The sequence below is a fragment of the Petromyzon marinus genome, chromosome 43 (assembly GCF_048934315.1).
Source record: "Petromyzon marinus isolate PM22_M1 ecotype Great Lakes invasive population chromosome 43, UKy_Petmar_22M1.pri1.0, whole genome shotgun sequence".
Taxonomy (NCBI): Eukaryota; Metazoa; Chordata; class Hyperoartia; order Petromyzontiformes; family Petromyzontidae; genus Petromyzon; species Petromyzon marinus.
The window spans coordinates 7,955,714-7,983,681 of NC_133709.1; the positions used below are offsets into that span (position 1 = coordinate 7,955,714).

A 27,968-nucleotide genomic window follows, 5' to 3' on the forward strand; every position below is an offset into this window, starting at 1 on the left:
TAATTAAGTAGAACGTGTTTAAATTTATTTAAAGTTGCGCATTTTGATTTGACGTCACATTTCTCAAACCTCGCCCTCCCCCCTCCCCATCGTCACACACCGTCACAAATGTCTGCCAGCCCCCCCCCCCAGGTGCGTGACGTCATTTATGGACGGCCCCTAAGGCAACAAAAAAAAAACATCGGTCCCGCGGATTGATGACCGGGCGCTCGCAGATTCACAACGGGGGTCGCACATCTTCGCCAACGATTGGCACGGTCGGCTCCGCACGTCGCGAAAGAAGCTCGGCGTACACCCACCGGCGGTTCTGGAGCACTCCGCGTCGCTCTTCTATCGCTGCTGCCGCGGTTACCGTTCCCATGAAACTTCACTCTCAGATTCCCCCCACCCATGGGTGAGGACCCCGTGCTCAACCAACCACACGGCAGGTCAAAACACCTCCGATTCTTTCCTCGCCCTTCATCCGATTGGGAATGTCACCTCCCAACCATCTCTTTTTCTCGAGCTCTCTGAAAACAACCTCGCTCAATTCAATGCACTTATTGACTCGTATCGATTGCACATTTAAGAGCGGCGTTCGTTGCTGGCAATTTGGTTGTTTTGTGGCCTTCTGGGGCCCGTGCACAGCAGCTTTGAAGAAATGTGAAAACCGGTGACTATCATTGGTGGCGCCGCCGCTCTCTCGCTGCAACGTTGCCGACATTCACGGTGAGGGCTACAGCTGAAGCCAATCTCCTGGCGCTAACGTCAACGCGAGCGTAGCCACGTCGCTCATCAGCTTCCTGCCCAACAACAGGAGGAAGGGGCATTCGTTGACGAGCGGTTGTAAATTTCCATTTAAAGCTTTCGTGACTGCAAGGATTCATCTTCTTTGGTTCTTTCGGTAAAGTCACGTAGAATGTTGAATAAAATAATGAATTGATAAAATAAAATAGCACGATAAAATTCTCACGACGTTTCGGCCACAACACAAGCGGCCTTCTACGTGACTTTACCGAAAGAACCAAAGAAGAGCGGTTGTAAGTTTGATCGGGGGGCGGGCGGGGATGGGGGGGGGTTCCAGTGGTGTGGTGGTCGGTCGAATGCCCATCACTTGTGTGTTGGTCGTTAGTCTTGCTCGGTTGAATTCGCCTAATTTGAACAAGCGGCCATCATTTAGGTCATGTTTTTTTTTTAAGTTAAATGACGCTAATCGGTCGTCGATGTTCATGAGTTGAGCGATGCTTGTTGGTGTGTCGTTATCCGGCCATGCCCGTCAGCCAAGTGATGTTCATCTGTCAAATGATGCTGATCACGCGATATGATGTCTGACACGATTTGCTTGCCACTTTAGTCCATCGCCAGTCGTGTGCTGCTCCTCCGAGCAGTGAGCGCAGATTTGATCGTTGCTCTCCCAGTCGAATATTTCGATAGCTGACTGATGCTCATCAGTCTCCGACTGTCGTCCTTCACGTGCCGTGACATCTGCCGCCACCACAGCAGCAGCAGCAACACTATTTAACTATAGCTATTTTAACTATTTTGTATTTTATCAGGTAAGGCCCACTGAGTTACATAATTTTTTTTTTTCACAAGCGACCTGGCCACAAATAATAAGCTCAACGAAGTTGGCTTCTCACGTGGAAATTTGTACAGCGACCGAATCCTCGAAACGCACGTTTTGGTTATAATCGTGCAGGGGGAAAACCCGGAGGACCCGGAGGAAAAATCGACGCGATCACGGGGAGAACTTGCAAACTCCAAATATACAGCAGGCGTCAGGGGGTCTGGATGGAACCCACGACCTCCTGTATACACCAGGCGACGCCGTTAACATCTCGCCACCGTGTACAATCCGGCGGGTTACCCACCGCTGGTGGTGCGGTGGATGTTGATGGAGGCGTTGGTCTCGGAGGGGCTGCTGCCCGGGTCCAGGTACACGATGGCCTCGATGGGCAGCGGCCCGGAGCATTCTGCGCCGTTGAAGGTCAAATACCAGCGCGAGCAACACGGTACGGAGCAACGCAGACGCATGGCGCCCGAGAAGAGCACGCGCACGCTACTGTCGCCGCGCTCCTTCGTGAAGGTGCACGACTGTGGGGAGGAAGGGAGGGGGTGAGGGGGGTAGTACGGAAGGGCGCCCAGAGGGAAGTGGGGGGGGGGGCAGTGAAGGTCAGTGAGGGGGGAGGAGGGCGTGGGGGGGAAGGCAAAAGGTTAAATTTGCCTTGGGCTTCGCACGAAAAGAGAGGGCTTGTGTATAGCAGATTCATGATTATTATTGTTGTATTATTTTGCTTGTTTAGTCAGGAAAAAGTCACTGACAAAGTGAGTCTCGTGACTTTTTTTTGTCAGGAGGGTCCTGCCAAGTTCTCGCAGTGATTTGTGGTGTTTTTCTTTTTTCTCCAATTTGCCAAAGTTAGACTATGACACCGGCACACAATGGCCTGTAAATGATCTCCTGGGATCTTTAACGTCCACAGTTTGGGAGACGGTGCGTTCGTACAGGTGGTGTCCGTGTGCAAGTGATAGATACTGGTGACGTCTCATACCTGTCAACCCATACGGTTTACCCGTTTTCTTGAACAGGGATATTGAGTTATCAGGTCCATACGAAGTACAGCTGTTTCAATACGGCAAAAACACATTGTCTATTTGTTTGTGTTTCTCCCTTGCGATGGGACTTTGTAGGATGAACGTTGTGATTTATAAGGCCACGGGGGTGACCAATAAGGTCTGAATCTGTTTGCGATGAGGTAGGCCCTGATAAGGAGTTGACAGGTATGGACCGTCTGTACCTGTTGCAAGTGTCCTCACCTGTATCTTTCCCAGGTCCTGGCCGTTGTTGAGTGCGTTCCACGCGCACTGCTTGATGTTTGGCTTCCAGATCCCTCGCTCGCCCCGGTCTCCCCGCTCCCCGCACTCCCCTGCGGGCCCGTCTCTGCCAGGGAGCCCTGGGGTCCCGTCCCTCCCAGGCAGACCAGGGACCCCCGGAGTCCCCGGGGTCCCGCTGGGTCCGGGCAGGCCATCGCGGCCAGAGGGGCCTGGGACCCCAAAGGGACACGGCCCGGTCGCCGTTCCCGCCGTTCTCTGCTCGCACACCCCACCAGCATCACCATCGTCGTCATCATCATCATCATCCATGAAAGATTTCCAACAAATGTTGATGCGTTAATGCATTCGCTCTGTCCGTCCGTCTGCTGTAACATGCGGCCACGATAACTTTTTTAACGAGTGATCCAAGACGAACGAAATCTCAGTGCAAAGTGTCGTTGCTTGAATTGATCAAAAAGGCTTATTGCGCAAAAATTGAAGACGGAAAAAAACAGAGCAAAAAAATAAACTTTGCGAATATGCAAACGGATTTTGTCATGATAGTTACTCGTCGAAGTGGTTAATTAAATGCTACCCATGACAAGCCACTGGGAGATATGCAAATTTAAATCATAAAATATTGAAAGATAATTTCCATGAACAGTGTTTTTATGTTTAGATTGTTGTCCTTCCCGAGCACCGATTAGCACGGTTGGCTACGTGCGGTGCGAAAGAAGTTCAACATACTTGCGTACATCCAAGCGCGTGCTGTAAAGCCTTACAGAATCCACGCGTATGCATGATTGTTCTCACTCGAGGTGCCACACGCACGACGCACGTGAACACTCCCCTGTCGATCCACTGCTGGATGAGAGCCTCCCCTCACCGCTAGGGTCGTTTGGCCACACTTCACCACGTTGGTTGGTGCAGATTTGGTGAAGGTGGCGAGGAATGTTAACGTACACTGGCGTTCAAACCGATGTCCTTTTTAAGTCTCAGAGCTGTGGAGTGTATCCCAATTAAGTGCAGAGCCCAATGTTAATGATGGTTTGTATCATCGAGTCATTGGTCACTGGGGCTGAGACCATCAATTCGTTCCACGTGAGGACCCGGTCGCATCACAAGGTTGCCGAACGTTCTATATACACACACACACACCCAAAGTTCTTGTCACAAATGAATCGCAACACCTTGCTGATCTCGTCAAGGGAGTATAAACCACCATGACGCGAACCCCGGTCATCCTCGCAGCAGCGGCTTTTGGCTGGCCATAAAACAAAGACGGTCACCGCGTCGCGCGCTTTCAGATGCGCTTCTCCGGCCGTCTGGAACGTTCTTCCTTGACGATATTAGGAAGCCACTGGGGGTTACACACTTTTAAATCATCTAAATTGAAAACTCGTTTCTTTACAAATGCTTTTTGTGCTTAGTTGTCATTCCCCCGCCCTTCCGATGAGCACGGTTGGCTACGTACGTTGCGAAAGAAGTTCAACGACAAGCAGCAGCCGCTCGGATATGAACCCAGCATCTCAGCGGTGCGAGCGCGGCGCTCCGACCCTGCGAGCCACCCGGCCACCTCGCGTGCGGGCCCTCTTAACGTCCCGGCCTCCAGGATGGAGGGCGCACTTACCTCCTCGTGCTGACGGCCCGGCCGAACCTTCCCAGGCTCCGAGGTGGAGCCGAGGCTCCAGGCGGCGACCATGAGCCCTAAGGCCAGGCAGCCGGTGAATGGAGCCCCCATTGCAAGAAGGACTCTGATCTCTTTGACTCTTAGGATACTGGTTTCCTCTGGCCTCCTTGCCAGCTGTCCTCCTGATCTGTCTACTTGTCACCTTAGAATCCTGTTCTCTGGTCTCCTAGATCTGTGGTCTCCTGGACGTCTGGGCTCTGAGAATCCTGGTCTCTTGGGTTGATGAGCTCCTGGTGTTCTGGGCTACTTGTCACCTGCTTTACTTGAACGCACGGACTCTAATTGCCTGAGGTCGCCTGGATTTCTAGTCTCCTGGACGTGTCGGCTCCGAGTTTCCTAGTCTCTTGGTGGCCTGGTAACCTGGTCTCTTGAATTTCTAGTTTTAGAGACTCACAAGTCCTCAAACGCCTGCAAGGTCCTAGGTGTCTTGATTTTTTTCCCTCTTGGTCTCACATATATCCCTGGTTTTTCTACCGCATATATTATTGAGCCTCCAACCTCCTTTCGACTGCGAATTCTTGGCTTCCCGCGCTCCCTAATCTCTTCTCCCGATGTCCCCGCCTCCCCTCCTATAGACTCCGAAACTCCCGGCCTCGACTCTCGCTGTTTCAGGGGCTCAGACCCGCAGCATGGCTCTTATTTAAGTCGCGGTGGACAGGGCAGGGCGGTGGATGGGGGGGGGGGTGGAGAGGTCTGGGACGAGATTGGTTCGTGAGCTCCCTCCTCTCTCCGTCCTTGTGACAGGGATCGTGCACTCATAAGTCCCGGCCTTGCGGGGGAACCCTCGCACTGTAACGCGACACCGATGTTGCAACATTCCCCCACTCGCACACGCACGCACAATACGCTGAATATTACACACACACAAAACCAAAGATACCTCGTATAACGACCTCTACGGGGAGGGATTCCACACAACCTTAAGATCCTTCGTGAGAATTGTATTGTTTTATTCTCATTCTACGTGACTTTACCGAAAGAACCAAGAAGATGCCCCGTATAGACTGTTGGGGCAAGCGCTGTTAGCGAGCATCTACTGAGAGAAGGCGAGGGTGGTGATGCGTAAAGCACCACGAGCCGGCTGTCTCCCCACTCGCTGCTGATGTTTTACCCACCACACCAGGTTATCATCTCGTTTTGTTCGGCTCGGTCGACCTAGGGAATACCCAAAAGAACCTGGCTCAGATATCACTCGCCACTTTTGGTGGGCCCTGACCGGGAATGGATGTCCTTGCGGGCCGGGTTTGTTGCGCGGTGCACTAACCATTGCGCCACCACTCTCTCAACGCCACACACACACAGGGAAGTCATTACAGACACGGGAAGCCGGGAGTAAAGCGCCTTGGCATGTGTCCCATTAAGTACACGTGTATGTGTGTGTATGTATAATATATATGCAGTACACACCGGCTAAATGGGAATCTGCTTGTGTGTGTATGCAGATTTACAGTGAGGGAAAAAAAGTATTTGATCCCCTTCTGATTTTGTACGTTTGCCCACTGACAAAGAAATGATCAGTCTATAATTTTAATGGTAGGTTTATTTCAACAGCGAGAGACAGAATAACAACAACAAAATCCAGCAAAACGCATGTCAAAAATATTATACATTTATTTGCATTTTAATTAGGGAAATAAGAATTTGACCCCTCTGCAAAACATGACTTATTACTTGGTGGCAAAACCCTTGTTGGCAATCACAGACGTCAGACGTTTCTTGTAGTTGGCCACCAGGTTTGCACACATCTCAGGAGGGATTTTGTCCCACTCCTCTTTGCAGATCTTCTCCAAGTCATTAAGGTTTCGAGGCTGACGTTTGGCAACTCGAACCTTCAGCTCCCTCCACAGATTTTCTATGGGATTAAGGTCTGGAGACTGACTACGCCACTCCAGGACCTTAATCTGCTTCTTCTTGAGCCACTCCTTTGTTTCCTTGGCCGTGTGTTTTGGGTCATTGTCATGCTGGAATACCCATCCACGACCCATTTTCAATGCCCTGGCTGAGGGAAGGAGGTTCTCACCCAAGATTTCACCCAGTTGTTCTCTGAATCATTCAGATGTTCATTGGCAAACTTCAGATGGGCTTGTATATGTGCTTTCTAGAGCAGGGGGACCTTGCAGGCGCTGCAGGATTTCAGTCATTCACGGCGTAGTGTGTTACCAAGATCCTCCCGTGTAGTTCTGGGCTGATTCCTCACCGTTCTCATGATCATTGCAACTCCACGAGGTGAGATCTTGCATGGAGCTCCAGGCCGAGGGAGATTGACAGTTCTTTTGTGTTTCTTCCATTTGCGAATAATCGCACCAACTGTTGTCGCCTTCTCAGCAAGCTGCTTGGCAAAGGTCTTGTAGCCCATTCCAGCCTTGTGTAGGTCTACAATCTTGTCCCTGACATCCTTGGAGAGCTCTTTGGTCTTGGCCATGGTGGAGAGTTTGGAATCTGATTGATTGATTGCTTCTGTGGACAGGTGTCTTTTATACAGGTAACAAGTTGAGGTTAGGAGCACTCTCTTTAAGAGTGTGCTCCTAATCTCAGCTCGTTACCTGTAAGAGTGTGCTCCTAATCTCAGCTCGTTACCTGTATAAAAGACACCTGGGAGCCAGAATTCTTTTTGATTGGGAGGGGGTCAAATACTTATTTCCCTCATTAAAATGCAAATCAATTTATAACATTTTTGACATGCGTTTTCTGGATTTTTTGTTGTGATTCTGCCTCTCACTGTTCAAATAAACCTACCATTAAAATTACAGACTGATCATTTCTTTGTCAGTGGGCAAACGTACAAAAATCAGCAGGGGATCAAATACTTTTTTCCCTCACTGTACCAACCCAATTGATTTAAGCAATATTCACATTCTGATTTTAAAATGTAATCATACCGCTCTATATGGGGGTTTTTGGGGGGGGGGGGGAAGGGGGGGGCGCATTTGTTTGTTTCGATTTCTCATGTAAAGAAATGCTCATGACAAATCATGAAGTTGGTGAATGTGTCTTTTTTAAACACGTGTGCAAGGGTGTAAACCGGCCATGTCGTTCAGTGGTAGAGCGAACGGCTCACAATCGGTAAAAAAGAGTGCATGTTTCAAATCCTGGTTGGGTGGGGGGATTGACTCAGCCCACCATCCATCCGGGTCGATAAAATAGGTAACCGCTTTGTCGGGAGGTCAATTGTGGTCGTCCTAGGAAGAGACCCGTCTCCTGCCATGGGAATGTGTAATTTCCACCACTGGTCCACTGCTGTAAACGTGAGATTGACCTCAATGCTCATTTGTCGCCAACCTTACACTGCATCTGAACAAACCGTGGCAGAAGCGAATGCGGGTATCCTTGATGATGATGACGCACAAAAAGGACATTTTAAAACTCTCCGGCGGTGTGCGGCGGCGACTGCGGCTAGCCAGAACAGGGCCATGGAAGATCTAACGTAGACAACTCAAGGCCCGATTCACAAATACGAAGGAGGAGGCATCATCGCAGAAGCGATGCACCGCCCACTCCGCTATCCCTCCCCCTGCCGCAATCATCTGGCTCGACTGCCGCAATTGCTCTCTTACATGATCAGCCAGCAAGACTGCCGCTCGTCTGAGCACGAAATCTTACGCTGACCTTTTGACCTTTGTTAGGGCTGCATGGACGAGGACGGTCCAATCAATTCAAGGGACTTTTCTCACAGAGAATGGAGGGGGTTTTTGTTGTTTATTTATTGGATTGAGAGTTTTCCTTTTCAGGGCGCTGACAGTCGAGCGCCGTTGCTGGCCTTAATAGCTGCTCGCTAACAGCACTTGCACCAACATCCTATACAGGCTATACGGGGACCTTTGTGTGTGCGTTGCGCAGGTTCAAACTGTGGGTTTGCAAGATCCCCACAGCAGAGGTAATGTGAGCTAAAGTAAACACCTTTGGCCAGACAGAGAGCCCCCCCCCGTCTACACCCCCCCCCCACGTCTCCCCGCCACCCCACGTCTCCCCCCCCCCCACCCCGCGTGCCCCCCCCCCACGTCTCCCACCCCCACCTTCCACCTCCCAAGCGCTCCCCCTTCACCTCCCCCATCTCCCCCCCACCCATCCTGCCTCCACGCCTTAACACGAACCAGACCTAGAACATGTCGACTTGGCAGAATGTGAGCGGACAATACATCAAGTTGTACACGTGTACCGTCGTGGAATGGTAATAATGAACTAATCCATACAGGCCCTTTGTCAATCCACTACCATTGGGTGAGGGCTTCCCCCACTCCGTGCGAGTCGTTATTGGACCATACTTCACCACCAGTGCGGGATAGTGAAGCATGAGGCGGGGGGCCGTAGCATTAGACGTGTGAGCATAGATTGGAGTATAGTGCAATACAACAATATATTGTTCTGCATAGCCACGCAGCAGCGGCCCATTCACAGCTGCCGTATGCATGGTGGGTTGGTCCGTGATGTTCAGCGATCATTTCGTTATCCCTCTGCTGGGACCGGCACTGCTTTCACCACGCGATACAGAATCTCACCCAGAGGCGAACAGAGACGGAACAACGCGGACGTCCAGAGTGTACGTGCCGTACGTTGAATTTCTTTCACATCGTACGTAGCCAACCGTACGAATGGAAGATGCGGGGAAATAACAACAAACTGAACGTAACAAAGCAGTTCTAACGAAGTTAGTTTTCAATCCAGATTTTAAAAAAATAATTATTATTGCTCCAGTGGGTTCCTATTATCGGAAGGAAGAGCGTTCCAGACGAGCGCAGAAACGGGTCTAAAAGGGCGCGATGCAGTGATCGTATTTGTTCGATGATCAGCCAAAAGCCGCTGCTGTTGCGAGGATGACCGGAGCGAGAGTGGTGATGGTTTATGCTCCTTGTCGAGGACCAGCAAGGTATTGTGGTTCATTTGTGGCAAGCACTTTGTGTGCAATGGGAGCGAATGAGGACTTCCTGCCTTTACAGATGATTCCACGCAAACCGTGCAGCTCGGAGGCAAAGTTCACCACTGGTGCCACCCTCTGCGACGTGTGAATCGGCAGGACGTCGGATGCTTAGTTCGACGTGCTCCGAGCTTCTTCGGCAACTGCCATTTCGATTCCATTCGGCTCCTCAAATAGGCTCCCGGCACGTGGGCAGCGAAACTTTGGACATCGCGGGAGCCGCTGTTCGTTTCCCGGAAGGAGCTGCCGACACGTGGAGGGAAGCGTGGAGCGGAACGTCGGACATCGAGCGGAGCAAAAACGCGGTACAACGGGGAAACACTTGGGAGAGCTACGCACAGCACAGAGGCCAACACCTGCGCGGTGGGTGGTGTTTAACAAGTGAACTTTATGGCGGCACTCCGGGGTTCCATAGTATCCCGGCTCTCGCACGATGTCCGTGATGCAGTCAGTTTTAGTCTGTTGATGGTCGGCGATGCGGCAATCGACTCATCTCGACGAGCCGTACTCACGATGCACCACCGCCACGGTGCGTACCGCGAGCGTTCAGGGTTTCAGCGCAATCGCCCTCGCTGCGTTTCGACATCGCGGAGTGTGGCACGGATTTCGGATTGATTGGTTACCCCAGTCGCGGAGTTAAGTTACACCCCTGGGGATAAAAATAGTGTCCCAGAAATAAAATATTTAATTGCCTGGGCCATTTCGTATTATTTGGTACCCCTGGGTACCGCCATGAGGATCAAATCCCCACGGCGTCCTGTAGCCAACCCAGGCACTCGCGTCACGAGCCTCACAGATTGCCTCCGGGCCCCTTGATTACAATTAAAATTTACTCCTTGCGCGTCGTGGCAGCGATACGTCCAGGAGATAAAATGCGAACGTCAAGGTCTGCCAGTCACGACGAGAGGGCTTCAAGGGCAGAGTTTGTTTCGTGTAGTTTTGCTGCTTCTCCTCCGTCGACGGAACGCAGACTCCGGTGGTTTACTACGCGGTCCACAGTTCTGGGTTGCGTGGCCCACCGTCGCACGACTGTGGCGCGTGTCTGTTGAAGTTCAGATGCCGTTGATGGTGACAACCACCGGTGGTGTCTTCGAGGAGGAATGTCAAAGCCAGGAGGTGCGATGATGTTTGGGATCTCGATGAAGATGTTTCTTCTGGACGTCTGCGCTGTTCCACTCTGTTCGCCGGCGTTCAATCCGGACCTGCAGTGTGATTCTAGGATGGTGACAGCAGCGCGATCCCTCAAGGACTGGAGACGACGGCGAGGGACATTGCCGAGGTCTTGGTTGATGATGGGGTCTCATCGTGCCTCCTGGCTTTGACATCAATCGCATCACCAGATCATCGTCAACAGGCCGTTGCGCACATCTCTTTCACAAATGAAACTTTAAAGGCACAAGCCAAAGGCGTTGCGAGTGTGGCCATGCAACCCAAACTATGGACGACATATAGTAAAACTCATAGAGGCCCATACAGATAGGACGAGACTCATAGAGACTCATAGAGATAGCGACCCATCTAGATAAACTGAAGACAAGTCACAGGAGTGGCGATTGTGGCCATGCATCACAAATTATGGACCGTATGGGTAAACCGACTGTGGTCTGCGCTCCTTCAGTGGAGGAACAGCAAAACGACACGAACTCTCTCTCCCTCTGCTGAAGACGTCTCGTTGCGGCCAGCAGCAGCAGACCTCGTAATGGGCATTCAGTTCCTGAACCATCTTGCCATACGGAAGCAGATAATTGCGTCATAAATGCAGTATATATGGACTGTAATGCAGGACTGCACACTGCAGGAGGGTTCCTGCGAATGAGGAGCTTACTCAGACGAGAGGAACCATGGTTTATTTCAGACAACAACGCCTTTGAGTGTGTGTGTCAGTGTGTGTGGCATTATGGGGAGCGGTGGCGCAGCGGTTAGCGCACTGCTCTATGAACCCGGCGATCCGAGTTCGATTACCGCCGACGACCAATAACAGTGGTAGCGAATATCTGGACCTATTCCGGGCCTCCCCTAGATCGACTCAGCCTTAAATTAGTACCTGAGTGCAATGTGTAAACATTAGCACTGGGGAAATAAAGACGACCGGGCGTGGTGTTAGCCACATCCATGACCGCCTATTGTGCCTTCATAGGTCCTCGCTAAGAGCACTTGCCCCAAAAGTCTGTTGAAGACCTGTTAGAGGCTACACGGGGGATCTTTGTCTTTGTGTACCTGTGTGTTTGTGTAACATGGTACACATCGTCCATTGCACATGAATATAGATTGCGTGCTATAAACATCTAGTATGTGTATGTATATATACACACACACACTGTGCATAATACATTGTAATCAATAAATAAATACATACACGCGCTGTGTGTGCAATGATGCGTGCCAATTTAACGAACACAACGGATATATCTCCTTTACGTCACACGACCATCTTCGTTTAAGCACAATATAAATATAATTTCTGATGAGACCTTAAAACACACACACCATTACGCGGTCGTATTTGTTTTAAGCAGTAACTGAATGACGATTATGATGATATTTGATGACATATACTGAACACAAATAAATGTGCCTTAAACGTCAGGCGGTCAGAAACAACGACGATGATGAATTTCATAATTTCACCTTCCTTCGTTCAACCCTGTTAAATAGTTTTATTAATTTACCTTTTAAACGCTTTTAAGACATCAAAACACTATTTCAATCGTTCATAAATACAGTGCACACATCTCCATCTCTCTGCCCCCTATCCCAGCCCTCTCTCTCTCTCTCCGCCACCCCCTAAATCGGCGAATGGCAGATCCCGGAGTCACACGTCCAGCGCTGGCCCAGGTCACAGCATTCCGGCGATCCAGGGGGGCAAGAAGAGTCCAAACGTCCCGAAGATGCACACGAGGACGAAGACCCACAGGAAGATTCTGTCTATCACCATGGCCACGTACTTCCAGTCCTCCTTCACCTGTGCCAGCGGAGGCAAGGGAAAAAAATGCGTGCACATGAACCAAAGTCTCACAAGAGCTCCTCGGTCACCCGAGAAGATGATGATCCAGGAAGAGTCCTACTCCCGTTGATTTTAGAGAGTTTGTCCTGCTGCCCTCCCTCCGCCCGCCTCCACCCTCCTGCACCCCCCACCCCTATCAACACTTTGACCTCCGGTTTAATCGGAATCTATACACTCTATGTTTTATTTTACCAAGTAATGCCCACCGAGCTATACAGCTTTTTCAGACGCGACCTGGCCACAAAATGATAGCTCAACGAAGTGGCCTATTATGTGGAAATCTTTAGCAGTAGCCAAATACTCTAAATGCATATTCTAAATGTGGAAGGACTCATATATAAATCTACGCGACCACGGGGGGGGGGGGCAGTCTTCATTCTCCTTGGTGGATGTGCTCATCATCAATGTAGGGACATTAAGAACAGAACGTCTCGTTACACACGGGCGCGTGTGCCCATGGCCGTCTGTATATGCAGGCGTCAAATATACAGCCGTCACGATCGGGATCGAACCCACGACCTCCTGTATACCTGGCGAGGTAGTTAACATCTCCTAGCCAGCGTGGCGCCCTGATATACCTTCTGACTTCATGCTCAACCCGTGATACGGCCCAAGATGTGAGCTCCCCGAGTAGTGGACTGAGTTCACGGGAGCGGTATGGACCTGACGGTCCCCATGAGTCCCGGTTGAGTCTCCCAGAAATCTGGCAGCTTTTAGTTGAGCCTCAACCTCTCTGAAGACCTCAGCTGGGTCACTCATAGGGATCGTGCGTTGGTGTGTGTGTGTCTGTCGCAGAGGTGCTCGCTAACAGCACTTGCCCCAACAGTCTGTTAAGGCTATACGGGGAGGGAGGGGGGTCTTTGTCTTGTCTCAGAGGGAGGCGACCCCTGTGTTAGAGACACCCAGACAGCCAGGGCTTGAACTCAGTTGCCAGAGTTCAAGCCCTGGCTTGTCTGAGTGTCTCTGTCTCAGGGGTTGGGCAGCTTATGTCAGAAATCGGCTCCTCCTGATATCCGTGCTCTTGATTCCCTCTCGCCGTTTAATTCCAGACTCGGGAAATCGCTGCTTTCATCTGCCTACGACGGAGTGTCCATTGTAGACGCCGCGGGGAGGGCCGTGTGTGCCTCTTTGTTAAGCAGGTCGACTCAGCTTCAAACGAGTAGCTGCTGCGGTGGTGTAAATATTGCCGCTGGGGAGATAAAGGCGGCAGGCCTTCATAGGCGCGCGCTAACGGCACTTGCCACAACAGTCTGTCAAGGCTATACGGGTGATCTTTGTCTTTGGAGCTGTTGGTGGTGGTGATGATCAGCAGGCGGCGCTGTTTATCAGATTAATTATTTAGTGGTGCTGCTGCATTGGCAGTGGTGCACGCGTACGAATAATGCATTTTTATTTGAACTCAACATATTCGTCAATGACACCGTGGCCTTAAAGGGGGGGGGGGGGGGTATAATAGGCAACGTTTCGGGCAATTACCCTTTTTCATAGCACATAAAATAGTGAGGCCCGAGAGATAGAATGGATAAGAGTTTGAGACTGCAGCAAACACCATGGGGCCTGATGAGGATTACAATTACAAATATTTCCCCATGAACGGTTTAAAAAATTGGCCAATGAATGGTTTCCCATTATCAGACAAACGATACTGATTTTAAATTATCTCTGCTCTGCTGGCTATTTCAATCCAGAAAAACGAATTACGGTATTTTATTGCATGACATATCACGAAACAATTTAGGATATCGTTGATGGTTTTTTGATGATGATTATTTTAGCGAAGGTGCTGATGCATGTGATGTTGTTGATGATGTTGATCCCAATTATGCTGTTGGCAATGGTGATCACAATGATGCTCCGATGATGCTGATACTGATGATGTTGATGATGCTGATGTTGGTGATGATGATGATGCCAACAATGTTGATGGTGATGTTGATTATGATGCAGATGTTAATTATAATGACAATGCTGATAATGTTGATGTAGATTATGCTGTTGACAATGCTAATGCCTGATCATGTCGATTGCAATGCTGATACCAACGATGATGATGATGATGACCTCGGGGAGGCTCAGGACCGGATCAAACATTCCCTGTCACTGTTATTGATCGTGAGCGGGAATGGAACTCGGGTTGTCGGGCTCGTAGCGCAGTGCGCTAACCACCGAAACCACCACCGCCACCATAACCACCACCACAACCACTCACGGCGTAGTCGGCATCTCCGGCCCTCAGCTCGTCGGCGACGTAGCACACGCCCTCCATGGCCTGCCAGAGGGTCGCGGGTGCCCCGGAGAAATCCAGGCACTCTCCCGGGCCTCCCTGGGCCCTGGCCCCGCAGTGGTCCCAAGGCGCTGGCGACGCTGGGGCTGACGGCGCCGCCGATCCCGCCGCGCCGACCCCGTTGCACGTGCACGAGGAAGACGCCGCCCTGGGCTTGTCGTCGGTCATCTGCAGCCCGTCCAGGTCCAGCACCAAGCCCAGCTTGCAGCCGTCATCCCCTTGCTGCTGCTGCTGTTGATGCTGCTGATGATTATGCTGGTGCTGATTATGATTTTGCTGCGTCTGTTGATGTTGCTGCTGGTGGTTGTGCTGTTGCTGATTATGATTATGCTGCGTCTGTTGTTGTTGCTGCTGCTGAAGTTGTAGATTCCGCAGCTGATGGAGGTGGTGATCTCCGCCGCTGTGACCGTTACCACGTTGTTGGTGGTGCTGGTGGTGCTGATGACAGTGCTGCTGCTGCATCATCTGCTGCTGGTGGAAGTAGTGTTTGGAAGACCTCCGCGCAGTCAGATTGGGGACAGCGGTGGCAACGGCAACACCGCCGCCGCCGCCGGCGCTGCCGATGGTCGAGTGGACGGGCCGGCACATGAGCAGCCAGCGCGGTATGACGTCGAGGAAGAGCGTGACCACCCAGCGCGGCATCTTGTGTGTGGCCGGCGAGCGGTGGTGAACGTTGAGCACGAACACCGTGATGACGATGGAGAGCGTCACGAAGATCATGGTGAAGAGGAGGTACTCGCCGATGAGCGGGATGACGAGCGACGTGGACGGGATGATCTCGGTGATGAGCAGCAGGAAGACGGTGAGCGACAGGAGCACGGAGATGCACAGGGTGATCTTCTCGCCGCAGTCCGAGGGCAGGTAGAAGACCAGCACGGTGAGGCACGAGATGAGCAGGCAGGGCACGATGAGGTTGATGGTGTAGAAGAGCGGCAGGCGGCGGATGATGAACGAGTAGGTGATGTCGGGGTAGACCTGCGGGCAGCAGTCGTACTTTTTGGTGTTGTACCTCGCCACCGCCTTCACGATGGCCCACTCGCCGCTCTCCCAGTAGTCCTTGAGGTCGGCGTCCGTGTGCATGCTCACCAGGTCGATCTTGGCCTTGTCGTAGGTCCACGAGCCGAACTTCATCTTGCAGTTCTGCTGGTCGAACGGGAAGAAGGTGACGTCGATGTTGCAGGAGCTCTTGTAGATGGACGGCGGCGTCCAGCGCACGTCGCCCGTGTGCCTCAGCTGCGCCTTGGTCACGTGCGTCACCGCGAAGTCGCCGTCCGCGCTGGGAGACACCGAGAGAGAGAGACGCACACGCGTGGGGCACTCGGTGAGGAGCACACACAGGGAGACACGGCGGGGACATGGTGGGGACGGCAGGAGAGACACGGCGGGGACATGAAGGCAGCAGAGACACAGTGGCACGTGGGGACACGGGCAGAAAGATCAAAATACACAGCAGGGGACACGATGGGGACAGACAGCCGCGGAGGTAGGTGAGATGTGAGTGGGTGGATATCAATGGAGATAGGAGAATGTAGATGGGGAGGGGTAGGTGCGTGGTTGTAGAGATTGGTGGAGATCGGTAGGAAGAGGTAGGGGGAGGTTGACGATGCGGAGTCAGCGGAATATCGTGGTCGGCACGGGGCCCCTTTAAATTTCCTCCTCTCGCGCAGAGCCCATTCGGTCGCGAGGCCCCCACCGGCCCCCCGCAGGCGCCGGTGCAGTTGCACCGCCTGCACACTCTGGATGCGCTACTGGAACTGTGGGTGGCTTCGTGTGCTCCGTGCTGTCGGCTGGCCCGCAGGAGTGCGACGTGACGCGGTGCGGGTCGGAATAATGAGGTGGCGACGCGTCGATAGCGCCGGGTGGCACAGCGGGCGCTGTGTGGCACGGTGCGTTTGTGACACTCTGCACGCTACAAAGACAAAGATCTCCCGTGTAGCCTTGACAGGCTGTTGGAGCAAGTGCTGTTGGCGAGCACAGCGCACGAGGGGGTGGTTGGCAAACAAAAAGGCCCGGCCGCCTTTGTCTCCCCAGTGGCGATGTTTGCACACCGAACTAGGTACTCATATTTCGGCTGAGTCGACCGAGGAGAGGCCCAGGAACCGGTTCAGACGATCGTCACTGCCGTTGGCCGTGAGCGGGAATCGAACTTGGGTCGCCGGGTCCGCAGCGCAGAGCGCTGACCGCTACACTACCGCTCCCCACGCGCGAACAGATACAGACGCGCGTGGGCATGGTGTGCCGTGGCCAGGTGCGTCGCGGTCTAGTGTAGCTTGGCCCCTGTCCGACGATGCCGTGCGGAATAATCCCAGCGTGCGTCTTATCCCGCTGCGTAATTCCGTGCGTCGTGGCGTGGCCCTGCGTGAGTGCGTGGAGCCTGCGCGGCTGGACGCGTGGACTGTGCACGCTGGCTACGAGGCTGTCTGTCGCTCCGTGTGGTCTTGTGTCTCAGCCCCGTGTCACTCCATGTCGAAGGGGTCGTCCATAAATGACGTCACGCGATTTTGGCGTCACAAAAAAAGTCAGACCCCCCCCCTCAAAATATGACGTCACGAAGCTCTGCCCCCTCCCCCCCCCTCCAATAAAACATGCTTCAAGTCGCTTTAAACTATTGTCATTGTAGTACGTATTTAATGTGGCGCTGCACTCTGATGTTGTAAGAGAACACATTAAAAAAAGTCTAATTTAGTAGAACGTGTTGTCTATATTTATTTAAAGTTGCGCATTTTGACGTGACGTCACATTTTTCAACCCCCCCCTTCCCCTCGTCACACATCGTCACAAATGTCTTACCCCCCCCCACCCCCCCAGGTGCGTGACGTAATTTATGGACGGCCCCTAAGTGGGGTTTGTGTGGCCACTCCGTGGCATGGTGCTGTGTCGCTGTGCGTGCCCGCGGTGCTGCTGTGCCGCACTTGTTGTAGAGCACGATGTCCGGCACCCATATGAGCTGCGCCGGGATGCGGATGGACGTGACATTCTCGTAGTCCGCGGGGTCCCACTGCAGCTTGTAGTCGTGCCACTCCTAGCGTCAATCACCACCGCCGCCATCGTCGTCGTTGTCGATATCAACACCGTCACCGTCACCACCAACATCATTGGCCGACATCAGCACCACCGTTAACACGAACATCACCATCATCATTACGAACATGAGCCCCCAACATCAGCACCACCGTCACCATCACCACCAACATCATCACCACGGACATCACCACCAACATCATCATCATACACCCCACCAACATCATCACCGTACACACCACTAACATCATCACCATACACACCACCAACATCATCACCATACACACCACCAACATCATCACCGTACACACCACCAACATCATCACCATACACACCACCAACATTACCACCATCAACACGAACATCACCATCATCATTACGAACATCACCACCAACATCAGAACCACCGTCACCATCACCACCAACATCATCACCACGGACATCATCACCAACATCATCACCATACACACCACCAACATTATCACCATACACACCACTAACATCATCACCACGGACATCACCACCAACATCATCACCATACACACCAACATCATCACCATACACACCACCAACATCACCATACACACCACCAACATCATCACCGTACACACCACCAACATTACCACCATCAACACGAACATCACCATCATCATTACGAACATCACCACCAACATCAGCACTACCGTCACCATCACCACCAACATCATCACCACGGACATCATCACCAACATCATCACCATACACACCACCAACATCATCACCATACACACCACCAACATCATCACCGTACACACCACCAACATTACCACCATCAACACGAACATCACAATCATCATTACGAACATCACCACCAACATCAGCACCACCGTTAACATCCAACACCATCGCTGCCACCCATTCATAACGTTGAGATGTTACAAAAATGACGACGACGACACCACGACAATCGTGGAGTGACTGATTAACAATTACCTGCTTTAGCCACACGTTAGTCGTCATCATTTGATTCTTTTCATCCTGTGAGACAAAAGCGACATCTCTCTGTTAATAATTCGGTCACAGTTCCTATGATCACTGTTACATTGCATTTATGGCTTTATTTTGGTGATTTCTAAAAGTTTTTTGGTTTGGCCATGTTTTTGTTAATTGTAGTACGGAGTTAAGACTGATGACCTTAATCTAAGTTTTCTTGTTGTTGTTTGACTAGCATCCCACTGGGATTTTTGCACACAGCGTTGGTGTACGGTGCTATTTCAGGAATATTTTGATGTTTTATCCTGGATTTTCTGTTTGCACATGCACAAAGTCACTTTAAGATGTTTTCTTGTTCATGTTTTTTTGTTTGTTGCGGTTGCACCCGATTCAAGAGCCGAATGGCTCACAGGGCTATACCAAATAAATGAAACTATGAAACTAAACTATGAAACTCACACGTCTTCATCAGACAGGTGTCACCGTACGTTAAAAACAATAAACAAGACAACAAATTTTAGTTTAGGCACGATTCACCACTTCCAATCAATTCTTAAGCTCGCTACACGTGCATTGATTGAATCGCCGTGCGCGTCTGTGTGTGAATCGATTACTTATAATGAATGTAAATTATATGCTCATTATATATTTCGGCTAATTGGGGGGCAAATTAAAAAAAACACGCAGTCGGAATTCGCGACCAATATGATGATTGGTAATTGATTTTTTTCGAGACGGATCGCGTGAGTAAAATATTGCGTCGTGCGCCACCTGACACAGCCAAAGTAATGCTGATCTTTGTGTGGTTGAACACGCGTGTGTATGTTACACGTGTGTATGTTACACGTGTGTATGTTACACGTGTGTATGTTACACGTGTGTGTATTTAGACGTGTGTGCGTAATATACACGTGTTGTGTGCGTATATACACGTGTGTTGTGTGTGTATTTAGACGTGTGTGCGTAATATACACGTGTTGTGTGCGTATATACACGTGTGTTGTGTGCGTACACACACGTGTGCTGTGTGCTTATACACACGTGTGCTGTGTGCGTATATACACACGTGTGCTGTGTGCTTATATACACACATGTGCTGTGTGCTTATACACACACGTGTGCTGTGTGCTTATACACACACGTGTGCTGTGTGCTTATACACACACGTGTGCTGTGTGCTTATACACACACGTGTGCTGTGTGCTTATACACACACGTGTGCTGTGTGCTTATACACACACGTGTGCTGTGTGCTTATACACACACGTGTGCTGTGTGCGTATACACACGTGTGCTGTGTGCTGTGTGCTTATACACACGTGTGCTGTGTGCGTATACACACGTGTGCTGTGTGCGTATATACACGTGTGCTGTGCGTATATACACGTGTGCTGTGTGTTGTGTGTGTGTTGCGCACCACGTCTATGAGCTGCGCCACGGACAGCCCGAAGCGCACGTACACCACGTGGGTGCTGTTGCGCACGGGCCTCGACCAGCGGCTGTACCCGGTGAGCAGCGCCTGCAGCAGCCGCTCCTCCGCGTGGATGCTCCTCGCCATCACCTCCTCCGCACCTGATGTTGGTTACAACAACGGCACCGTCTTTAATGTTGTCTGCCGACCGAGTGGCCCTTGGAAAAGAGAGAGTGAGCTTCTTATCTCAATGGGCTGGGCTTTACTTCGGGAAATAAACTTCTGATCCTTGGCAGCGCGCAACGCACCTACTCCTTTTAAGGCCGAGCCGACCTAGGGGAGGCCCCAGGATCGGTTCAAATATTCGTTCGCCGAACTTGGCCGTCGACTCCCAGCGCGCTCATCACTCGCGCCGCCGCTCCAAATGCATACACGAATGCAAATATCACACGCGTAGTTTTCAACAGACTATTGGGGCCGGTGCTGTTAGCGAGAATCTATGAAGGCCGGCACGGCAAACGATGGGAGTGGGTGTTCCAGCACCACGCCCGGCCGCCTTTGTCTCCCTCGTGACGCAGTCTACACATCGAACCAGGTACGCAATTGAGCCTGAGTCGACCTAGGGGACACCCAGGACCCGGTTTAGATATTCGCTACTGGTGTGGTGGCCGTGAGCGGGAATCTACCTCGGGTCGCCGGGTTCATAGCGTAGCGCGCTAACCACTACGCCACCGCAACCCACACACACGTACACACACGATCATATCAACAAGGACAACACAGACACAAGGACGCACATGTGGGACACAAAGCTGGCAGTGCGTGTGGGTGCACACTAATTGGCTTTTAGGGGCGGGTGGTTGGGAGCGAGGGGCTTTGGCTGATTGAGCTCCTCCAGCACAGGGGAGCGGGGTGGGGGGGATGGATTTGGAGATGGTGGGGGCTGGTCGCAGGGCCACTCTGACTCATTGGAGGTCCTTAGGGACTCGGTCTCATTCATATTCCTCGTTACAACCCCACGGGAGACCTGCGCCTGACCCAGATGCGATCCCGTACAATGAGAGCGAGAGGTCTACCTTTAACCCCATTGAGCACTTAACCCGCAACCGCCTAGCGGAGGAGATTTGGTGGCCTCATTTATAGGACGCTTTATACAAACCTACGGACAGATCCTAACCCTGACCAAGCTGAGAACCCGAACTAAGAGTGGCGTATCTTACTATCGAGTGCGCAGGCGGTGCAACTGCACCAGGGTCCATTGGCCAGAGGGGGGGCCCAGAGGGAGGGGAACCCCAACAGGGGGTGGGTGGCTCCATTCCATTCCATTCCTTGCACTCGGGCCCATTCTAAACGACGATACGCCACGCGATGATTATGACAATAATGTTGTTGACGCCACTGCTAACAAAAGGAGCGTGGGGAGTCTATATAAAACGCGTTAAACACTTAACCCTAAGCTATAAACTGAACAATGTTTTTAATTGCCAGGTAAGGACCACTGAGCTATATAGCTCTTTTTCAGAAGCGACCTGGCCACAAATGATAGCTCGGCGAAGCAGCTCATGGTGTGGAAATATATTGCACCCAAATACCCTAAACGCGTGTTTCTAAATGTGGAGGGAAAAACCTGAGTAGCCAGAGAAAGATATCCACGCGAGCACGGGTAGAGAGAACATGCAGACTCCAAATATACAGCAGGCGTCAGGGTCTGAATTGAACCCACGACCTCCTACATACCAGGCGAGGTAGTTAACATCTCGCCACCATGGTGCCCACCCTAACTCAGGCGTGAACCCATACGTTCCTTGACTCGCAGGTCTCGTTCATATAATACAGTAATTCATTACCAACCCACGGGCGACTTAACTGTGGGCCAGATGTGAACCCTAACACTCCCAACGGCGACCGGGGGGAGATCTCAATGGGATTTTGACTTAAAACTTTCGTGACTGCAGGAATCTTTAGTTCTTTCGGTAAAGTCTGATGACGACCGCTTGTGTTGCGATCGAAACGTTATATTTTTATTCACTTTAATATTATTTTTACTATCTACGTTACTTTACCGAAATAACCAAAGAATAGATCTCAATTAATTATACACCCACGAGAGACCGAGCCCAGATCTGTACCATAAACCCAGAGGGATTGGAGTCTCATCACAACTGTACTCAACATTAACCCATAAACTATAACCCCAATTTCAACCGCAACACAACCGGTGCAGATAAATCAATGGTGGGGTTGTAACTGTAACTAGCCGCTTATGAACCGTAGAGGGATGTAGAATGTGCATCGCTGGAATTACAAAATAGCGACAGAGGTGAGTAGGGAGATAATTTTTAAATCTGACCCCCCCCCCAATCGTCACCTAGTGATTGGGTGGGAGGGAGGTTACCCTTTTCGCTATTTATCACTGCACGTTGTTAATTCACCGCTGGACGAAGGCGTTCTTACACCGTATCGGACATGGGGGAGTCAGTTGTATGTTGATGTATGTTGAATTTCTTTCGCACCGTACGTAGCCAACCGTGCTAATCGGAGGTGTTTGACCATACTTCGCCACGCTGGTTGAAGGGGATAGCCCTGGACGGCTTTTGATATCGCACTCGCCACTCACGTTAGCCGTGGGCCCGGTAATCTAACTCAGGTGTCTGAGTTCGCAGCCCCATGCGCTTACCACTGCGCCACCGCCCAACTTATAATTCACATTCTAATCTGACACAACCCCTCCCACAAGCACTGCCAGTGAGCGATTTGATTGGCCCATGCTGGCGGTGGGCGGGACTGTCCGAGTGAAGTCCGGGTGAATGTGACGGCCGTGCTCAGGTCAAAAAGGTCTCCGTTAGCTAAGAGCTAGGAGGCACTTAATGGCCAGTGTCCAATATTGTGTCTCAGTCAGCCTCAAACCTGTCTCTCTTTTGTCACTTTGTATCCTCCCCCCCCATCTTCCCCTCGTATTCTGATTGCACTATCGGCTTCGTGTCAAGAGGCGAGTAATGTATTCATATTATTTTTCGCGCAAAGCATTTCAAACCCTGCTCGTTTCGAGAACGGCCCGCAGAAGCGGATATCACAGAGCTACATCTCAGATTCTTTCAAGGGAACCTCTGGTCCACGCAGTGCAGTGCTGAGCAGCGCCTTCCCAATCGCCCTGCCACCTGAGCGTGTGACATGTGTCGCTTATCAGTCAATCTCATATTTTTAATTCCCAAAGCTGGAATTTAGCAACACTGAGTGCAGAACCAAGATGAATGTTTTTTTGTGTGTGTGCGTGCAGCCATTGGAAACTGGCCTGAGATAATCATCTCCGGTGCGAAAGAATGGTCAACACTTATACATAATTGGGGGACAGCTGAAACCTTGATCCAAACCCAGGATCTCAGTGGCGTCCAGCTCAGCGCTCTGACCTCTGAACCCTCCCGGCCACCCCTTGTTGTAGGTTTGGTCTGTATTCTAGACGAGCAACACTGCCAAAATACCACGTCCTATATTTAACCCAGTGAGAGCCAATGGAGGAGACTCGTTGTTCCTTTTTGTTGTTGTTGTTTCTCAAGGTTAAATGCATTGGGAGATTAACGATGATTTGACTTACAGTTTATGTACCCGTGGGGGTTGTTTTAAAACAAATATATACTGTATTTATGGCATTGGCACACAATGGCTTAGTGTTCACGTGAATGACAACCGAAATGACGATGAGTGTTTAACGCCCCACTTTACATCGGGAGACGCACGCTTCCTTTATGAATGTAATTGCCATTCATGTGTGTGGGGGGTGGGGGGCATCGCACGTCAAATTCACCTGTCCTGTACGTCTACAAATCCCGCAGCGGTGTCTTTACGTTTGGTATTTAGCCTTATAATTGTATTACCGTGTTCACAATAGACTTCACCAAAAGCGGTCTTTGATCGGAGTTTTTTGTTCTGGAAATTAAATACCCGAGCCGGTATTTCTGATCAGACATTAGGGAAACACCCCTGCAGCAAGGTCTCCGATGGTGTCTTAGGATAATATTAATAATAAGACAGAACCCGGTCTCCCATTGGGGTCTTTAGACAATAAACTTAAATCTCTGTGGCCTCTCTGTGTGTGCCATGAAGAGGGACCATTACCCGAAACGTCGTCTATTATATACTGTTCCCCATACACACCTGTTTTCCCACACGCACACACTTCAATGTAATCACACACATGCACGTGTGTATTGCGTGTGTCCTATTACGGTACAATATTTACCGCGATGTTTAAAGATCCCCGCACATGATTCTCGATCTGTCCCGCACTCTTAAGCCACGGCCGTCAACATTCAATCAGCGGCGGTGCTGCTGCTGCTGCGTTGGCACTGGTGCGCGAGCACAATTAACAACAAACTCAAGCACGTTGGCCAATAAACACCGCGTGTGTGGTCTTAAGGGGGACAAAGGCGGTCGGGCGTGGTGCTAGCCACCCTACCCCCTCGTGTACCGTGCCGGCATTCAGATGTGCTCGCTAACGGCACTTGCCCCTGCAGCCTTTTTAGAGGCTACACGGGGGTGGGGGGTGGGGGGAGATCCGTTGTCTTTGCATTCGAAGTAGCCTTCATAGGTGCTCGCTAACGGCACTTGTCATATTCAGCCTGCAAAGGCTATAACCGGTGGATCGTTTGTATTAGAAGTGTATGCAAACGTTGGTGTCTGTATATGTATGCGCACATATGTACATGCCCACGCGCACAACGTCTTACCGCGTGTCTCCGGCACCATCACCACCATCAGCGCCACCACCACCATCATCGTCATCACCATCACCCGCAGCAAATCCGAGCCACCCATCATCATTATATCTCCCCAAAATCTCCGCTCAAACAAGTCCCCGGGATGCACACGCGCGCCCCGCTCTCCTCCGCCTATGCTGCTGGATTCACACCCCCCGCCGCCTCCACTCCACCCCCTCCAACACTCGTCCCCTCTCCATCACCCGGACCCCTGTCGGCAGGGATAGGTGGGGATCCGGCATGAGCGTAGGGGACTGCTGCTGCTGCAGCAGCTGCAGCTGCTCAGTGGAGGAGGAACATCGCAAACTGTTGACTGCCGGCGGCTCACGGCGCGAGCAGAGATTTATATGCGCGCACACACGCACGTATATGTGTGTGTGTGTTACACACACATACACGTGTGTGTGTGTGTTATACACGTGTGGGGGGTGGGGGTATGCGGGTGGCGGTAGTGTAGCGGTTAGCGCTACGCTGCGCTACGATCTCCGGGGTCCCGAGTTCGATTCCCGCTCACGGCCACCAATACCGGTGACGATTATCTGAACCGGTCCTGGGCCTCCCCTAGGTCGTCTCAGCCTCAAATGAGTACCTGCTGCGGTGTGCAGTAAACATCGCCACTGGGGAGACAAAGGCGGCCGGGCGCGGTGCTGGTTACCCATCCCATCGTGTTCGATAACAGCACTTGCCCCAACAGTCTGTCCAGGCTATACGGGGGGTCTTTGTCTTTGTGGTTGCTTTTGCGCCTAATTTGGTCAAAGCTCAGTCGTGAAGACTTGGCGTGGGGTACCTCATCTGCACGGCCAGAGGCGGAGCGGTCTCAGCTAATGACTCTTGAACGGCCCTTGAAGGTGGCACGCACTCAAATGGCGGTCTTCATTCTTCTTGGTGGATGTATTCATCATCAATGTGTGGACATTAAGAACAGAGCGTCTCGTTTACACACGGGGGGCGTGCGTGCGTGCGTGCATGCCCGTCTGTATATGCAGGCGCTGAATATCCGACGGGCGACAGGGTCGGGATAAAACCCACAACCTCCTGCATACCAGGCAAGGTAATTAACATCCGGCCGTCGTGACGCCTCTATTCACCCACACGAACGCATCCGCTTCACCGGCGATGGTGAAGTATGGTCAAACGACCCGCAACGGCTTATTGGGGTGGGGGGGGGGGGTGAGAGGTTATGGGTGCGATTAACAAACAAAAAAACTCAAACGGACTGCTGCTGCTGCTGCTGCACTACAGCATTGCGAACAAACATTACTCCGAGGAGACAAGGGCTCACCTGCAGAGGAGTAGTCTGACGCGCGTGGGGGCCACACCAGCATTGCACGACTGCCGGTCTACCGCATCGCGTGGTCACTCAGCGGGACGGTGACGGTGTGCGGGCCCGTTACATGCGACGCCGCTGTGCGCGCCGGCGGCGGCGGCCTGGTGCTCGAGACACCCGCGTAGGCAATTGCTAAAGAGTCCATTGATTCGCCGTGCGTTCGCGCGTCCACGGATTAACCGGGCGGGCGATGAAACCCACGGGATTCCCTGGAGTCGCGGAAATCAACGGCGCATTCAGCAATCGCCCTCGCGATCGCTCCCTCGCGCGTGTCCGTAATGTACACGTTGCGTTGAAATCATCTAACGCGCCCGCAGAGTGTTCACGCGATCGTCATCGTGTGCCATGCCCATTGTGAAACCACGGCTGGATGACAGCCTCCCCTACCGGCTGCGCGGGTCTTGTAAGGAGGTTGTTTTTTTCCACATTTCACAACAACCTCGCCTGTTTTACAAGGGAGGTTGTGGGTTCGAACCCGATCCTGACGTCTGCTGCTGTATATTTGGAGTTTGCATGTCTCTCTCTCTCTCTCCGTGGTCGCGTGGATTTTTCTCCGGGTCCTCCGGTTTTTCCCTCCACATTTAGAATGAACATCACGCGTTTCGAGTATTTGGCTGCTTTGCATTTCCACGTGATAATAAGCCACTTCGTTGAGCCATCATTTGTGGCCAGGCCGCTTCTTAAAAAGAGCTCTATAGCTCATTGGGCCATACCTGGTAAAACACGTTTTTAATCGTTTAGTTTCTAACAGGGCAGCTCAGGATCGGTTCAAATATCACCCCGGCACTGATGTTAGCCGTGGTCAGGAATCGAACCAACGAATACCTAAACATATACACAAATGTTTACTGGCCTACATGTAACCCCATAAGCCTATATATCAACCCGTTATGCATGGTCATCGCACGTAAATCAAACAAAAACTATCCAGGCTCAACTCCTGCTTAGCTTCCGAGACCGGCGGGTGTTTTCCGGGTGATTGGGTAAAGGCGGCACGCGGTGTGTCGCTGTGCATTTGAATGGGGAGCGGTGGTGCAGCGGTTAGCGCGCTTGCGTCTACGAACCCGGCGATCCGGGTTCGATTCCCGCTCACGGCCAACACCGGTGACGAATATCTGAACTGGTCCTGGGCCCTCCCCTAGGTCGACTCAGCCTGACAAGAATACCTGGTGCGATGTGCAAACATCAAGCACTGGGGAGACAAAGGCGGCCGGCCGTGGTGCTGGCCGTCCACATCCTCGTGTGCCGTTCCGGCCTTCATAGGTGCTACTCGCTAACAGCACTTGCCCCTACAGTCTGTTAGAGGCTACAGCGGGGGGATCTTTGTTCTACTTTGTTTCGCCTCTCTCGACCCGGTCTTTTTGTCTCTCTCATCTCTTGCCTATACCCTCTCGTCTCATAATCTCCTCTCTTCTCATCTATTTCTCTCCCCTCCGCTCCACTCTCTCGGCGGTTGTAGCGTGGTTAGCACGCAACCCTCTGTGTACACGGAACGAGACGAGCTCCTTCTGTCTCTCCTCCTCCCTCTTTGTGGATCGGCGCAAGGACCCATTCGGTCCCGTGTGCCCCGGTGCGGTCTGGCTCGGTTGTACCGCCTGCACACTCAATAGCTACGTTACAGACGTCTCTCCTCCCCTGTCTCCAATCGAAATTCTTGTCTCTCGTCCTCAGTCTCACTGTCTCTGTTCCTCTCTCTCTCTCATCTTCCGCTTTGTCTCTCCGTTGTCTCTCTGTCTCCACACGCGCGCTCTCTCTCTCTCCCCTCTTCCTTCTGTCTCTCTCTCTCTCCTATCACATTCCTTT

At 51.8% G+C, this 27,968-nt stretch overlaps 2 protein-coding genes and 1 long non-coding RNA gene across 5 annotated transcripts in view; 1 reads left to right on the forward strand and 2 right to left on the reverse strand.

Moving 5' to 3' along the window:
• Positions 1 to 5,158, reverse strand: part of CTHRC1 (collagen triple helix repeat containing 1) — a 7,935-nt gene extending 2,777 nt beyond the window's left edge. The window contains exons 1-3 of the mRNA XM_032970270.2: positions 4,421 to 5,158; positions 2,794 to 3,066; positions 1,851 to 2,073 (exon numbers count right to left, since the gene is read on the reverse strand). Coding sequence (XP_032826161.1) covers positions 1,851 to 2,073; positions 2,794 to 3,066; positions 4,421 to 4,531 — 607 coding nt within the window. The 5' untranslated portion in view covers positions 4,532 to 5,158. The remainder of the gene's footprint in view (positions 1 to 1,850; positions 2,074 to 2,793; positions 3,067 to 4,420) is intronic.
• Positions 5,159 to 11,224: 6,066 nt separating this feature from the next.
• Positions 11,225 to 26,540, reverse strand: LOC116951414 (neuronal acetylcholine receptor subunit alpha-2-like). 3 transcript variants are annotated; one of them, XM_032969975.2, is made up of 7 exons: positions 26,121 to 26,537; positions 24,809 to 25,049; positions 20,091 to 20,245; positions 18,674 to 18,718; positions 17,593 to 17,702; positions 14,606 to 15,956; positions 11,225 to 12,354 (listed from the first exon to the last, which is right to left on the reverse strand). In XM_032969975.2, exons 2-7 carry the CDS (start codon positions 24,900 to 24,902, stop codon positions 12,229 to 12,231), a joined length of 1,881 nt encoding a protein of 626 aa, XP_032825866.1. In that variant the 5' UTR covers positions 24,903 to 25,049; positions 26,121 to 26,537; the 3' UTR covers positions 11,225 to 12,228. The 3 variants fall into 3 exon arrangements, with proteins under 3 accessions (XP_032825866.1, XP_075929893.1, XP_032825867.1); XM_076073778.1 differs by lacking the exon at positions 26,121 to 26,537 and having other exon boundaries at positions 14,606 to 15,655; positions 15,767 to 15,956; positions 24,809 to 25,195; XM_032969976.2 differs by lacking the exon at positions 24,809 to 25,049 and having other exon boundaries at positions 26,121 to 26,540.
• The window catches only part of LOC142930800 (uncharacterized), a 54,289-nt gene continuing 51,908 nt past the window's right edge, over positions 25,588 to 27,968 (forward strand). The window contains exons 1-2 of the long non-coding RNA XR_012946755.1: positions 25,588 to 25,686; positions 25,825 to 25,889. This is a non-coding gene — a long non-coding RNA (uncharacterized LOC142930800). The remainder of the gene's footprint in view (positions 25,687 to 25,824; positions 25,890 to 27,968) is intronic.

Excerpts from the sequence above, each read along its gene's own strand:
- LOC116951414 (XM_032969975.2), bottom strand. The coding sequence starts at position 24,902 with ATGATGATGGGTGGCTCGGATTTGCTGCGGGTGATGGTGATGACGATG. Across the intron at positions 20,246-24,808 it reads GATGGTGCCGGAGACACGCG|GTGCGGAGGAGGTGATGGCG; the intron begins GTAAGACGTTGT and ends AACCAACATCAG. Across the intron at positions 15,957-17,592 it reads GACATCGTGCTCTACAACAA|CGCGGACGGCGACTTCGCGG; the intron begins GTGCGGCACAGC and ends GGTGTCTCCCAG.